Source organism: Alternaria incomplexa, assembly GCF_024043165.1.
Source record: "Alternaria incomplexa strain BMP 0042 chromosome Unknown scaffold_12, whole genome shotgun sequence".
NCBI lineage: Eukaryota > Fungi > Ascomycota > Dothideomycetes > Pleosporales > Pleosporaceae > Alternaria > Alternaria incomplexa.
Genome location: NW_026249861.1, coordinates 713,190 through 727,074, shown reverse-complemented (window position 1 = coordinate 727,074; position 13,885 = coordinate 713,190). Strand labels below are relative to the sequence as shown.

Genomic DNA, 13,885 nt, shown 5'->3' with positions numbered 1-13,885 from the left:
AGAGGCCACCTTGGAGGCAAGATAAGCCACTGTCGCAGTCCGATTGGTATAGGCCTTAGAACATTGGTTGCGCGAGCGGTAGCAGCCGCGGAGGCTCTCTCATGCAGTGGTTGGTGAGCGCGTCGTGTCTGTGTCCTAGCGCGTTGTCGTGACCCGTGAAACTTATAACCGCGTGTTTTCGACTCAGGTGTATCGTGTAATGGGTTTCAGAGGTCGTGAATCGCCAGAGGCAGATGCGGCGGTCTCGTAGTCGCGTTGGGCGTGACTGTGGGGAAGGCGGAGGTGCGATCGCGGCGCAGGCAATTATTTGGGGGGTCTGGCGGCTGAAGGTTGCGGGTTTCGCGCCTCGTATGAAAGGGTGAGTCTGTGCGACACCGAGAATAATTGTCGCTCGGCAGGAAATGGTATGGGCGATGCGCTGTCGTCGTCCGAAATGACACCCTTGGTCGTAGTCGGGGTTGCCGCCAAGGAGCAGTTGACGCACGGCCGCCGCACCTCACTTCACGCCGACGGCATCTCCAGCCAGTCCGCACTGATAGCCCACCCCGCAACACCACCGCGCCTGAACATACTACCGCAATCATGGGTGTCCCATTCGAGGCTCTGCTGCCCTATGCCATTATGACGGGCGTGAGTAATTGGCGCGCCTGGGAGTGAAAGGCTGCTAACACGGGGGTCAGTTCTTCGCATTCAGCGCCGTGTCTGTCGGAAAGCTCAAGGAGATCCAGAACGGAGGAAAGAAGACCAGGAGGGGTATCGACCAATGGGACAGGGTAGGTTGCGAGAGACATACGCGCACCAGGAGTAAGCTAACAAGTATACAGCAAAGTACGACAGCTACACAATGACCTCATGCGACATACTTACGAGACCCAGTGATGGAGCGCGACCGCCGGCTGACGGGATTCATGCGCGGACAGACAGACAAGCCGATTGCTCCGGAAGGCTTCGAGCTCAACAACCCATGGAGGGTGCGTATGGAGGTGCTGGGCTGTTGGAAGATGCTAACCACGGGCAGTGCGAGAAGCGATTCCTCTAGACGATGCGAGATACTCCGACACAGCATACAACATACCCAATAGTAACTACATCGCGCTGGGAGGGTCTACGGCATGTACAGCAATAGTAGGCATGCGAGCAATTAACAATTCTCAATGTTCAGTACTGGTGTCTACTTGATCTCTGATGGCAGTCCGGCAATGCCTTCTCGCTCCACGTCTCGGAACTTCATTCCAAAGTACTTCTCAAGCGCCTCCAACCTCTCTCGCTCACTCTTGAACTCGATTTCTTTGGTTTTCTGACCTTTGATATTCCACTTCAACGAAGCAGCCGCCAGACTCATCTTCCCTTCTAGCTCCCCATCATCACCCAGTATCTTCTTGTCTGCCACCACCATCTGCGTGAAGAAGGTATGCTTGCTAGTAGAAGTGTAGTAGCTCATGACTGCGTAGTCTTGAGGCTGGAATTCCAGCTCACTGTACGAGTATTTGGTTTCCCAGTCGCTCTCGTCATTCCTCCGGTATTCGTAAACCCAGAAGCGCTGGTCGGGGACAGTGTTGCCTGCAATGTTGCGCCATTGGAGACGGGCCGATGCAGGCTGGATGTGCTTTTGTACTGTGCCCGAGCGGTCGAGAGGCATTGGGACAACGGGCCCGTCAGCCCCGAAGCCAACATCGACATGGTATTTGGTGTTACCGATAGTGACAAAGTTCACCATATGCGACCAGCCCGTCCAGCTGTCAGCAGCCCAAACTTTACAGCCGCCTGAATACAGGGTGAACCCCAGCGAATTCAACAGCGTGCCAAATAGTCTGTTGTTCTCCATGCAATACCCACCGCGTCCATTGTCATCGTCAATGATCTTCTTGAACAACTCCTCTGGATGGATAGAGATGGAATGATGGGCCGAGTAATGCAGGTTGATGTTTTCAAAGGGCACGGTTGCTAGCTGCAGCTTCTGGAGCAGTGCGAGGTACTCCAGTGCGCTCTCGGGGTCCAGACCGGCTACATCGTACTTTCTCTTTTGGCCAGGCAACCCCAGGCGGTCAAAGTACTTTGTTATTTGGTCTCTGGTGTAGGTTGCGCGTGCGCTCATGTTGTTGACTGACACGGACGTTATCGATAGCGGAGTGCAGATCCGAATTTGGCATGGGCGACGAGTGACGAATGCGGCGAACTGAGACGCTATCAGATGGGAGCAGCAATTTCACCATGAGATGCACCAGCACTAGAGTCACTGCAGGCAGAGAATGTTTGACGCGGGGCACGCTACGAGAGGCCAGCTATGGTGTCGTCAGGACTGCGCAGCGAATACGGGACGAGAACGCGGGATGGTGGGGAATGTCTTGATGGGCGGTGCCTGCCAAGCGCGCATGAACGCGTGAACTCCCGCCGGCTAGTGGCTCATTCACCCCTTGACGGGCGCAGTCGAGTGCTAGGAGCAGACTGCCAGAGTAGCGTCTCCTGAGCCAACTCTCCAATTGCAACCATGTTGAGCTGCTCGCCGTGAGCGCGCCCACCACCCCCACTGGCTGCGCGAGTATTACTGTTGGGCGCTCCCGTCGCCTTCTCCATCCGGTCCTTTATAACCCCCCAACGCCCCGAGTCGCCGCGTCGCTCGCTCAGATTCAAAACCATGACCGCCAATGGCCTGCGCACCCAGTACCCCTACGTCGGGGACACGCTCAGTCCCCGCGCCCTCTATGACTTTCCCTCGCCCACGTCCAACTACCCGTCCGGCATCAATGGCACCGCCTCGCCCAGCTTCTTCCCCATGGCCTACCAGATCTCCCCGCGCTTCGGTGCCAGCGCCTTCATACCGCCCCCAGAGGTCTTCGTAGACGGCCGCAGAGAGACCATCCGCGAGAATGGCGTCTACACACCGCGAAACTCTGGCAAGCGAAACTCCGACGCGCTGAATACCGATCCCGTGGCTATGCACTTGCTTGTTGAGACGGCAATCGGAGACAGCCAGTATTTCGACATACTCTCAGTCGAGGAGGTGGAGGCGCTCAAGCAGGAGCAGAAGAGCCTGGACACTCGGCTGGGCACGGTCAGGCGGAAGCTGGAGTCGGAGACGAAGATCCGCGATGCGACGCGCTCCCTCGGACGGCTGGCGTCGAAGAAGGCAAACGGACACAAGCGCGGGCAGAGCAGCAAGAGCAGCAAAGGCAGCAATCCCGTGCAGGACTACGACCCCAAGACAGAGGAAGGGCTGGAGTCAAGCAACAAGAAGGTCGAGGAGTTCATTCGGGAGTGCCTCGAGATAGAGTCTCGCATGCGCATGATCGACATGCAACTCCTGATGCACACTGCGGCTGTACTGCAGCTTACGCACAAGGGACCAAAGCAGCGTCAAGACGACTCCGAACTGTCAGAAGACCGCTTCCGCAGACCAGACAGCCCCGCAAGCCTGAACACATACGAAGACGGCAGACTCAACGGCGCTTTCGATGAGCGCAGCTTTTACAGGACACCGGAGAACCTCGACAACCTCATGAACGTGCTGCAAACCGGCAAGCACCTCACAGCCTCCACAGAGCGTCACGATCAAGCCTTGAATGCGACTGCCACGCGACTCCAGGAGATCAACGAGCGTCTGAGATCACTCATCATCGAGGCAAACCCCGAGCGTGACGAAGACTATTCATTGCCACCGCTGGCTCTTGAAGGAACGCCCGATGCGTCAACCCTAGATCGCCAGCTCGATTTCCTCGATCAGGGCCTCCGCAGCATCGCCGCTGAACAGTCCAACATCCGCAACAACTCAAGACATACTCTGAGCGAAGTCGAGGGCCGTTTGGAAGGCATGAACAACCAACTGTATGCAGTAATATCTCGATCCGAAAACGAACAGTCCGACAAGATCCCTCCGCCTCCCGCCATCACTGGTGGTGGCGCTACCGAACAACTCAACTACATGGAAGACTCCTTCTACAACCTCGAGCAGATCCAGTATGCCATGAATGAGCAAATCAACGAGCTTCGTTCTAAGGGTCCTGCGGTTGACGAGTCCGAGAGCGCTGAGAAGGCTGAGAAGTACGAGACTACAATCATGGGCCTCTGGCAGACTATTCTCACTGGCGAGGAAGAAGCACGCGAACGCAAACGTGAACGACGCCAGTTGCTTGCCGAAGATCCCGACGCCAATGAACAAGTTTCGCCAGACGAAGACTACGTCAACGAGAGCTACTCTCTTCCTGCCTTCTCTTCAAAGGTGCAATTACTGTTCAGGCGAGCGACTAGTCTCAAAGACAAGCAATCAGTCCTGATGCGCCAGATCAAGCAGCAACGTGAACTGAACAACAAGTCGGACGCACAGAAAGAGGCAGAATTTGAGCGACTCAATACCAATTTGCTCAGCGCGAGATCTGAGAAGAAGTCCATGGAGGGTGAGCTCGAGCGTGCGATGGAACAGCTACAGCAATTCGATGAGTCAAAGGTCTCGACTGACACACAGATCTTGCGCGAGACGCAGGAGCGGAACGCTGGTCTGGAGGCTCAGCTGATCAACGTACAAGAGCGAGTGATGGCATTTGAGACTGAACTGAACCAGGCCAAGCAACGTGCTGTCGCGTACGAGAACCAGCTCAAGGACGTACAAGAGCAGGCTGTAAACTTCCAGAGCAAGATGCAAGAGGCCGAAAAGCGTGCGGCCACGTTCGAGGAAGAGCTGAAGGATCACCAGGAGCGCAACACCGCATACAATGTCTCGTCACAAGAGGCCGAGCAACGCACTGCTGGCTACGAGGCGCAAGTTCGGGACGCGCAGGAACGGGCTCTTATGTTAGAGACCAAGCTGAGGGATGCCCAGGACGAGGCTCGTACCGAGGCGGCAACGATCCAGGCTCAACTTGCCAATTCCATGGAGAAGATCACGGAGACTACAGCTGCTCTTGAAGCCGTAACTGCCGAGAAACAAGCTGCCGAGGCTCGCTCTTTGGACGCAACCAACTCTCTCAATGCTAAGGAGGAAGAGTTCCGCAACCTCGAAGGCGAAATCGTTCGTCTTACAACGGAACTCACTTTCGCCAAAGCAGAGCTCGATGGCGCTTACGGTACGCGCGCGCAACGTGCCGCTGACTCCGCCGCCAACCCTGCTATCAAACGAGAGCTCGACGAGCTCACCGAGCAAAACCAAGCGCTGCTTGGCGAACTAGAAGCGCTCCGCAAAGTGCAAGACGTGGCCTCACAATCCGAAGCCGAAGCCCGGCAATCCGAGCGCAACCTCAAAGCCGAGCTGTCCGGCATGGCTGCCGAGTACGAAGCCCTCACCCGTGACGCCATCCAAAACGAAAAGGACCGCGAAGTCCTTGAAGCGCAGATCGACAAGCTGCGCGATGAGAAGGAAGCTCTGGAGCGCGAGCTCAGTGATGAAAAAGTCAAGTGGCTTGGAGTCAGGAGTCCCGGCCCCGGTATGCCTAATGGAGCTGCTGCACAGCTTGACATGGGCGCGACTAGTATTCGCATGTTGAGAGAAGACTTCAGGAAGATGATGAGGGACAGGACGGCTGAGGGGTTGAAGGCGCTGAGGGTAAGTCACTTCCGTACACGATTCTTCCGCAGATCACTAACATTATACAGGCGGAACAAGAAGAACGACGAAAGCTCGAAGCCGTTGTTCGGCAGCTACGCAAAGACGCCATGCCACAACGTTCTCAACTCTCCCGCACTATGACGACGCCACAATAACGCCGAGTCGCTTGACTTGCATCGCCATGTTACGTTTAAACTTCTCTTCCCTTTCTTACACTTTGTATTTCTATATACCCACTTTGTACCTTTCTGGTTCCGTTATCATTCACGCATTACACGCGGAGTTTGGGACTTGCATTGCAACACATGTACTGGCGTTGCATCGCTGCTGCTATAGTGGAAAGCATATCTGCATATAAAGTAATGTATACGCTGTGCTTCTCAGTTGAAATGCCATTAGCATCATATCGCAGACAAATCTGGTCTTTCTTGTTCCGTTGTGATGAGCTGTCCATGGAGTGACGGAACGAAGATTGAGGTGGACAGAACCCGCATTTATCCAGGCAAAACGTTTTCTTATATACATACTTGACCACTGCCTAGCGCCCAGAGAAGAAGATATAGGACGCCTTGCAAAATAGACGTTACTAGCGCCCCCACATCGCTCCAATGCCTCCGCGTATTCGGACCGCATCACATCATGGTTCTACCCTTCACAAACCTCACGGACAGCCGTAAGACATCGCCATTCGAGTTGGCAATCGATCGAACGAACTGTTCCCAGGGCTGAATTACAGTAACAAACTCTTGTATCCTCCGTAGTTTGCCTCCTGACGTTTTTGAGGCTCCCATGCGGTATCAGTGCCGTCTACCGAAGTGCGGCCTTATTGAAAAGACAGAAAGCCTACATCTCCACTTGCAGTCCCCTGTATACGGATGGCCTTGTATTTACCCTTCCGGGCGGATTGTGCGAGGTGCCTGACTTCAATGCTCCGAGTATCTTGCCACATGGGCAGCCTGAAGAACTGGCACAGTGACTGTGTTACGTCTTCGGCGAGCATGTAGTATGTCTCATTGATTATCCGCTGTCTTTACTATGAAGAGGTTCATGTTTTTCTCCATCGTCATGCTCGCCGATTAACTCAGAGAGGTCCCCGGGCTGACACCGAATGTCTCCGGTGTGGGAGTGGAAGCTTTACAATGTGGCTGCCTTGGAGGCCTGAGACAAGGTTTCGAACGGATTGCTATGTAAATGTGGGAGTCGAGGCTGAGTATAAATCACTTGAAGAACGCCGCTTCCAAGTTCTTCACATCCGCAATCATCCCACACCATCCAACGCCACCAACCACCTACCCACCCAACATGAAGACCACAATTCTCCTCACAGCCCTCACCCTCGCCACTCTCGGCAGCAGCACCGCCCTCAAAACCCCCCGCTCAACATTCACCTGGACCTCCTGGGTCGACAGCCTAATCGCCGACCCAGCGCATGCCATGAGCCCCGAGGAAGCGATTGCCGCCTTCAATACCGCAAACCCCAATCCCAACCCCGGCCTCTCTACCTCCGGAGCCTCCACCTCCGATGCTGCCTTGGACAAGCGCCAAGCCTTCGCCAACTGCCAACAACTCTCCTCCCGACCTCCTTCTGTGCCTGACGCTGTGGCTTGTATCAATGATCTAGCGGGCAGGGGCAATGCGGGGCAGAATTGTAATGTTGATGGGTATACTGCGCGGGTGCAGTGTAGACTTGGAAGTGCGGATGTGGTTAGTGTAAGGGGACGGGATGATGCTCCTAAGAGCGTGAATTGGTGAGTTGTAATCTCTTCTATTCGTTGGAACAGTGTGAGGGTGATGATGTGGACGGTGTGCTAACTTGTGCGTTTAGTAACGACATTGCGAGGTCGGCTGGTGTTATCATGGATCGGTGTACGAGGGGCGACAATACGGTTTCTGGGGCTGCGTATATTCCTCAGGGGGGTGTTGCGGTGCAGATTCAGGGTCAGTAGATGGGGGTGCGAGGCGCTGGTGGTGGGTAGTAGGGAGGTGAATGAGTTTATTGCTAACGGCAGGAAAGTATCTCGATATTGGGCTGGATTGCATCGTTATGAGAGGCATGTCAAGTACAGTATCGAGGAAAGTTAACAAGGTGCTTGATAAATAAGCGTTCCCCTGTTCGTGTATCAGATTTTCGATCGTCAGTCTGTATAGTAGTAATGTTTGTTCGCTTCATGAGCAACTACGTTGATAGTCTCAACCACAACAATTCGAAGGCTAGAGACGTGTCGAAGAAGTAACAGACGGAAAGCCGTGCAATCATCCGTTGGACAACGTACTGAGCCTCAACGACGTGTACGTCATAAGAAGACGCCATAGTATTCGTGAGTACGACCACAATAACTCGCATACTAAACACTCTCTCCAACACAGCGAACTCACACGATCCCGAAAAGAACAATCCTCGCAGTCGACAAAAGTAACAAATGAACCCACCTCAACGTCCCAAACAAGTAACCCCCATCAGCATGCTCCCCACCTTCCCCTCACTCATCATCCCAAAGCAGACACCCTCACACCACCACGACAACCTCTCTCCACAAACCGGTGGACATAATCGAAAAAGCAAACGCGTCAAAATGTCCGACCAATGTGACACAACACACCGCCAACATGCGTGGACGAGGTACCCGACTCAATCAAAAAAGCATGACAGCCCTCTTTTCGCTTTTTTCCAACGATGCGGGAACGCGGAATATGTTGTTGAACGGGTGGCTGCATCCTGCATTCTTCCTTGATGCTTGCATGACAAACGCCACTTTCATTCTCCTTCCCATTCTCGTTGGGGTCGCACGGGACGTGCAGAAGCGAGATAGGGCCGGGTGCACGGACGCACGATGACATGCTGGCGGCTGTTGATAACCAAAAAAAGAAACCGTGCATGGGAAGGAAAAAGGGGGGCGCATCATGGGGGTGGGGGAACATGACAAAAAACATGGCATGGAAGATGGCATGGAACATGAGTTGCGCTGGAAAAGTCATGAAATTATACTGTCGGTCGCAATTGACAGCACGACTCAAGTCTATGCTGAGACTCAACTGACGAGTCGTAGCAAGTATCTATGATGGCCCAACCTCATCACCAAACCCCGTCCTCATACAATAATGGTAATAGAAGTTATGATACCCAAACATCTGATACTGGCAACCCTAATAAGGCGATGCAGTGGAAAATGCGACAAAAGAAATCGTACAACAGATAGCGAGTTTAGGTTTACAAGTTAAGGTAAAGTAGACCGACCGAACTACGAGCGGCGGATGAGAAGCGGAGGGGTATCATACCGCTGGAATGGGAATGATGTAACCGCTAGAAAGAGAAGTTCGTGACCAAATGTGAAAGTATGGTGAAATGACAAGAAAAGAAAAATATTCAAGTCTAGTACGTCCCTCCCAGACTGCCCCAGGCAGCCAAAACATCATCACTGACGCTGTCCCTATCCCGATCATTACTCGTCATCCTGGGACTGCTCGTAACATTGGCGTCTGGGCTCAAATGACGTGCCCTCCCCTTGCTGGCAGGCTTGTAGTAGCTAGATGACTGCGAGTAAACCGACGTACGGGATTCAGTAGAACGAATGCTGCTCTGCCGGCTCCGTGTCTCTATGCTCGCGAGCGCTAGTTCGCTGATGTGTCGCGCGTTCTTCTTCGGCATCTTCGGAAGTGCGGGTTCGACGATACTAGGAGCACGGGACGATGCCTCTGAGACTGGAGTCAGATCGCGGAAGCTGGTGGATGTGGGCGGCACCGGGAAGGTTATCTCGGCATCGCTGGATGCGGTCCTACGTCGTCGGTGGGAGGATTCAGACTTCGCACCCACGGAGGGCATACGCATGATACCGTGATCAAGCATAGCTAGCTCGTCAAGCTCGTTGCTCGTGTCACTGCTTGCAACTTTCACAGCGACGTCTCTCTCGTCGGCGTAAAGAGCAGGCGTCATCGGCGATGGCAGGGGAGATGGGTGGCCAGTGGTAGTGGGCGATGCGAAGCTCGCAGCAAGCGGTGGAGACGGGGGAGACAACATGTCCTGAGGCGAGAACACGGACGGGGTGAGCAGTTGGTGCGACACTCTCCCGCGACTGACAGGCGAGTAGTTTCGATCTGACCAAGTGGTGCTGGCCGAGGTGTCGCGGAGTCGACTTGTAGTTGCACGACTCTCTGTCGTCGAAGACCTGCCACGTGATGGCGCGATGGAGCAAGGTGCACTCGTGGGTGCTCGGTGTTTGGTCCGTGACTCAACCATTCGCGCAGAGCTGGGAGACATACCTTCTGCAAGAGAGGCAGACGTGCGATGCGGCGGTGTAGGACGTTTAGTTGACTTATGTTGATGCCGATCTTGTTCCGGTGTAGATGACTGCGATGATTCGATCTGTTTGTTCATAGCGGCACGTTTCTTCCTCATCAGCTCCAACAAAGCCTCCTCTTCTGGCGTGACTTGCATAAATTTGCGTGACCCTTCGGACTGAGCCTGTGGTGCGCTGGCTGACGTGCGCGTGCTCACAACACTGTGTGCCGTTGGTGAAATCGGCTGGGTAACAGCGGTCTTTGGACGGATGTCGTCGTCTTCGTGAATGATCGAGGGCTGCCTGACGTGGCTGGACAATCTGCCACCGCTGTAGGTACTGCCACGAGGGTGATGATACGAAGGGAAAGGCGGTTCTGGTGCATACATAACTTCGATAGTGGCGTTTGTTGACGTTGAGAGTATGCTCAGTTTTCCCGACGACTGCATACGGCGATGTGGTGGAAGCTCGTAAGCTTGCGCCCGACCGATCACGATCTCCCCTGTGTAGTCGGCGCTATCCATGCTCTTGCGGACGCTGCCCTTGCGGGATCGTGACCGGTCGTCAGCTTCATCCTCAGACGAGGAGAACGACAAGACACTAGAGTCCTGGAGATTAGTCTTGGAGATAGCTGACGTCTTGGTCTTTGCTGAGGTATGTGAGCGATATGTGTCCAAAGAGTACTGGCTGGGTGAGGTCAGATGGGTAATGTCGACGATATCCTCAAGCGCAAAACTGTCCCTCTTAAACGTTGGTGTGGGATTCTGCGATCGACTATCGCAACGAGATGCATTCCTGACTTGCCAAGCCTCGATAGCAGTAGGCACAAGGTCTGGCACAAGGTCTGGCTCAGTCGCGACGCTGTTGTGGCGTTTGTCTTCTAAGTCGCGCACTTCTTCCTCACTTTCTTCACTATCCTCATCGAGCGCATCGAACCAGTGCTGGACGCCCTTTGGTGGACGGCGTACGTGAATCTTGGCATTATCATACTGATCTCTCTTGACTTTGCGTACTGGACTCATATGCGGTTGAGGTTGAGGTTGAGGCTTTACTGGAGGATTATGGTACTTCATGCTCTTCTTCTTCTGTAATTTGGCAGGCTGTACTTGTGGCGTCGGTTGCCTCGTCATTGGGCGAGGAAAGAACTCAGAGGTGGATGACATGGCGGCCGGCGAGTTGACCATCTTGGCAGGCGAAAGCAGCGTACCGCCATGACCGTCGCTGCCATCCTTCGGCTTGGGGAACAGTTTTGTAAGATCTAGCCGGGCTGGCTTACTCTTTCGGTATTCCTTCTTCCTCGTTTCCTCCAGGATGACCGGCGACACTGGACTCGCTTCGTGAATGTCGTAACCATGATCCGTCAACACCGGGGGATACCCTCTTCGCAAAGCCCTGTCTCTGACTGCCGAGTCGGAAGTTTGCTGGGAGATGGCCAGCGGCGACTTCTTTGCATCATAATGTGATCGAAGGGTCGAATTCGACGTTTGAGGGTGTAGCCGGCGATGGAGGGAACTGCTATCCGAGCCGTGCCTGCTTTCCCCAGTATATGTGCGTCCCAGAACGTTCGACGAGGCTCGTGTTGCCATGGTGGGACGTTTCAGGTATCCGTCGTTCTCGGTGGGTGTTGCCGTGTTTCTCTCGTCGATGTGGGAGCCGAAGCTAGCCTCAGACACAGTGATGGACATGAATCCAGGACTTGGTGGTATTGTCGACTGCCGAGATGCCGAGCGATGCAGAACATCGGACGTCCCTAGGATTCGGTGTGCTTTGCTGGAGGTGTCTTCGGGACGAGAGGGCCTGTCGGGACCAGAGGCAATCGACGGTGCAGGGCGGACGTCGAGGTCGTCGTTCTTGGGTCGCGAGCGGCGAGGTAGAGGGAAGGAAAACTTCTTGGGTGCGCGGTCGCCGCGAGCCATGATGGTGGAAGATTGGTGGCTGTGGTGCCGGCGTGGGCGCGACTCAGGGTAGTTAGAGATATGACAGTCGAGACTGAATCGCGGGACCAGTTCAGTTGGCGCTACGAAGTCAATGCCCACATAGGGTGTAATTGCGTCGAATGGCACGTCTTGTGCTACCCCCGGCCAGCGCTGACAGCATTAAGTGATGTTTGCTTTTTGGTGCAGATGACGATCCGATATGCGGTAGGAGAGATCCGGCAACCTCAATTGAGGAATCCAAGGGTTCAACTGCGGGCCCCTACTGCGCTGCTGCACTGAGCGCTAATCGGGCGTGGACTGGTTGAGTGCTATCTGCAGGAACGGCAGCGCGGCGTAAAGTAGTACGATGTCATGCAGCGCCGCTTCAGGACTATCGAGTTTGCTGCTTCTGGGGGCGATGGGGATGGCGGAGTAAAGAACCAGCTTTCGAGATCTCCCAGGAAGATGGGCGATGGCGGGTATAACCCGCGAGTATTAACCCAAGGATCCATTGAATTTACCGCTTGTGAGGAGCTGGTGGTGGTAGGATCCGCATCGTAGTAGGCTTTCAGGGGTATCATGCCATTCGGCAAGACGTGCGGACCGCAGCAAGGCACAAGCTCCGAGCCAAAAGCCACACTGCTGCGTCGCATACATGCATTCCCTGGGTTCCAGTCAGATGACAGCACGCCGCCGCGACCCGAATGTGCAGCAGTGCGGAGAGGCACGGCCTCGAGCATATCCGCCTGTTGCCCGTCACCGCATCAGACAAGGCTGGATCTGTCGGAAAGAAATTGCTCAAGTGGTTGAGCAAAGCTAGAGCTCGCGTTACCGAAGTTTGTAGGATCGCCCATGCTCAGTAGGCGACATGCTAGCCTTTGCCAAGGCTCTAGCTCGTGGCATGCCGAATATGGACGAGGAAGTCGAGAATGGTCGTGTTATCGTGGTCCTCCATAAGTCGCCAATTTCCACCCTTCGTACCTGCATACTGCCTCCTCCATCCGGGTTCACTTCCGACTCACCGTCATCGCAGGTGATGTCGCACAAGTCGCATTTCGCTTCGCGTTCATCCACAGAGTTGCGACACAAGGCGGGTAGCAGCGCTGAGGCGTCCGCATGTTGGGTGCATTGGGTATCTTGGGTATCTCGGGTTGTCGAGCATACTCAGGGATGTGAGATGAACTGTGTGATGCGCCCGCGTCCTTCCCTTCTGGTCGCAGGTCGTCTCTATAAGGATATGGTGTGGATTGCTCCACGGTGATCAATGGACATCTTCGTGGGGACGGACGAAAGCCAAGCCGGCTCTTCGCCGATCCGGCTATCTCCTCGCGAAGAAAGCGCGATCCCCTTGGAAGTCCATCACAGCTAGTTTGTGATACCAAGGTGGTCCATGTCCTGTACGCGTCGAACACAATCATTATACTTCACGTAGTGCTGATGCGAGAGCTTGTCGCGCGTTGCTGTCCAACGCTCTGTTCCCTACATTAAACCTTGAAAGGCCGTTCAAAGAAGGCCCGGACGTGAACGACAGCCCTACTTTCAGGGTCAATCGAACCCAACATGTCAGCGTGACAAAACTATTTAGGCCCAAGAACGAGGCTGAAAGAACGCAGCCGAACGCATCTGGTGGCGTTGAGGGGCTTTCGGAGTTTTCGCCGTGTTACTATGAATATAGATTGCACCGCGAACTTTTGACAGGTCCGTCTGGTACTATGGGTTCTGGGGCTTGGGAAGGTCGTTTCAGCTTGCTCGGTGCGCTCATGTTTGCTCCCTATGGGTGACTTCGGAGCAGGTCCTGGCTGGCCGTACGAAGGAGATGCACACATCATGTGCAGTCTGAGTAGTAGAGTTTACAAGCTCCTCCACCCGAACCCGAGCAACAAACATGGACTCGACAATGCGAACTCTCTGTGATGAACATTCGAGTTGCAGCTGAAACACTAGATGCACATCCAAAAGTTAAAACATATTCCTCTCAAACTATCGTTCAGTCACTCCAAGCCTGGGAGCCTGATCGACTGGAACGTTGATGAGTAACTGCGCTTTGGGTATCAAGATATCTTTCCTCCTTTTATATTGGGCGGAGAGAACGACAGCGAACAGACAATGAAATCTCTTTCTGTCGCTTTCTCAGACAGTCTAGGACGAAGACGCCGACG

At 54.4% G+C, this 13,885-nt stretch overlaps 4 protein-coding genes across 4 annotated transcripts; 2 read left to right on the top strand and 2 right to left on the bottom strand.

Moving 5' to 3' along the window:
- Nucleotides 1-582: 582 nt before the first annotated feature.
- Nucleotides 583-1,039, top strand: J4E90_008124 (uncharacterized protein; the record flags this gene model as incomplete). Its single annotated transcript, XM_051437654.1, has 4 exons — nt 583-630; nt 681-777; nt 877-971; nt 1,019-1,039. The coding sequence occupies 4 exons, from the start codon at nt 583-585 to the stop codon at nt 1,037-1,039; spliced, it is 261 nt and encodes an 86-aa protein (XP_051288465.1).
- A 132-nt stretch (nt 1,040-1,171) lies between these two features.
- On the bottom strand, nt 1,172-2,095 carry J4E90_008123 (uncharacterized protein; the record flags this gene model as incomplete). Its single annotated transcript, XM_051437653.1, has 1 exon — nt 1,172-2,095. One exon carries the CDS (start codon nt 2,093-2,095, stop codon nt 1,172-1,174), a length of 924 nt encoding a protein of 307 aa, XP_051288464.1.
- Nucleotides 2,096-2,635: 540 nt separating this feature from the next.
- Nucleotides 2,636-5,691, top strand: J4E90_008122 (uncharacterized protein; the record flags this gene model as incomplete). Its single annotated transcript, XM_051437652.1, has 2 exons — nt 2,636-5,533; nt 5,584-5,691. 2 exons carry the CDS (start codon nt 2,636-2,638, stop codon nt 5,689-5,691), a joined length of 3,006 nt encoding a protein of 1,001 aa, XP_051288463.1.
- A 3,215-nt stretch (nt 5,692-8,906) lies between these two features.
- On the bottom strand, nt 8,907-11,726 carry J4E90_008121 (uncharacterized protein; the record flags this gene model as incomplete). Its single annotated transcript, XM_051437651.1, has 1 exon — nt 8,907-11,726. One exon carries the CDS (start codon nt 11,724-11,726, stop codon nt 8,907-8,909), a length of 2,820 nt encoding a protein of 939 aa, XP_051288462.1.
- Nucleotides 11,727-13,885: the final 2,159 nt, after the last annotated feature.